Source organism: Diaphorina citri, unplaced genomic scaffold, assembly GCF_000475195.1.
Source record: "Diaphorina citri unplaced genomic scaffold, Diaci psyllid genome assembly version 1.1 scaffold32499, whole genome shotgun sequence".
NCBI classification, from domain to species: Eukaryota; Metazoa; Arthropoda; class Insecta; order Hemiptera; family Psyllidae; genus Diaphorina; species Diaphorina citri.
In genome coordinates this window covers 1-647 of record NW_007409834.1, presented here as the reverse complement: position 1 = coordinate 647, position 647 = coordinate 1, and the positions used below count along the sequence as shown (strand labels likewise).

General features: G+C 37.4%; 1 protein-coding gene across 1 annotated transcript; it reads left to right on the top strand.

The window, feature by feature from the left end:
- Window positions 1-20: 20 nt before the first annotated feature.
- LOC108254281 lies at window positions 21-642 on the top strand (the record flags this gene model as incomplete). The annotated part of the gene is made up of 1 exon (XM_017449285.2): window positions 21-642. A coding segment is annotated over exon 1 (519 nt), but the record flags the coding sequence as incomplete, so codon positions are not given.
- Between the last annotated feature and the right edge of the window lie 5 nt (window positions 643-647).

Below are 647 nucleotides of genomic sequence, written 5' to 3'. Positions count from 1 at the left end.
AAAATATACCTGTTTCGAGGTCAGTTTCAACTTACTGTCAAAGAACTCAGTGCCTTAGAAGCAATTTGTATATTTCTGGTGAGAATATACTGTCAAGCATGGTTCAATTCTCCAAAAGCTCACATGGCACCTTACCAAGATTTAAAGCTCTTGGAAAGGTTAATAGAATTCCAAGATATTGATAAGGAAATAGCAGAGAGGGGTTTGGTAAAGTTCTCTAACCATCTTTGGTATTTTAATTCAGAACTCGTAGCTCTTGCATTATTTGATCCTACACTTCCACCCGAAGAAAAATCCAGGTTGGCCGAGAAAATCATAGCTACAGCGGGTTCTGATGAAAATGAACAAGAACACTCAAGGATCATCAAGCCCATAATGCAGAGACAGCAAATGGAAGAGCTAGTTAGGACAGGTTTGTCAAGTTTGATCACTAAAGAAACCATACGTTTCTTAGATCGCTTTGATATAGAGACAAGTTTCCTCAAAGAACCTCCTACTGGTTGGCTAGAAAATAGTCATTATAATGAGGGTTTAAGAATTGTAAAGTCTCTTAAAGTTGTTAATGACTGTGCAGAAAGAGGGGTGAAATTAATAACTGACTTCAATAAACTCCTCACCAAGGATGAGGACCAAAAACAATTTGTTCT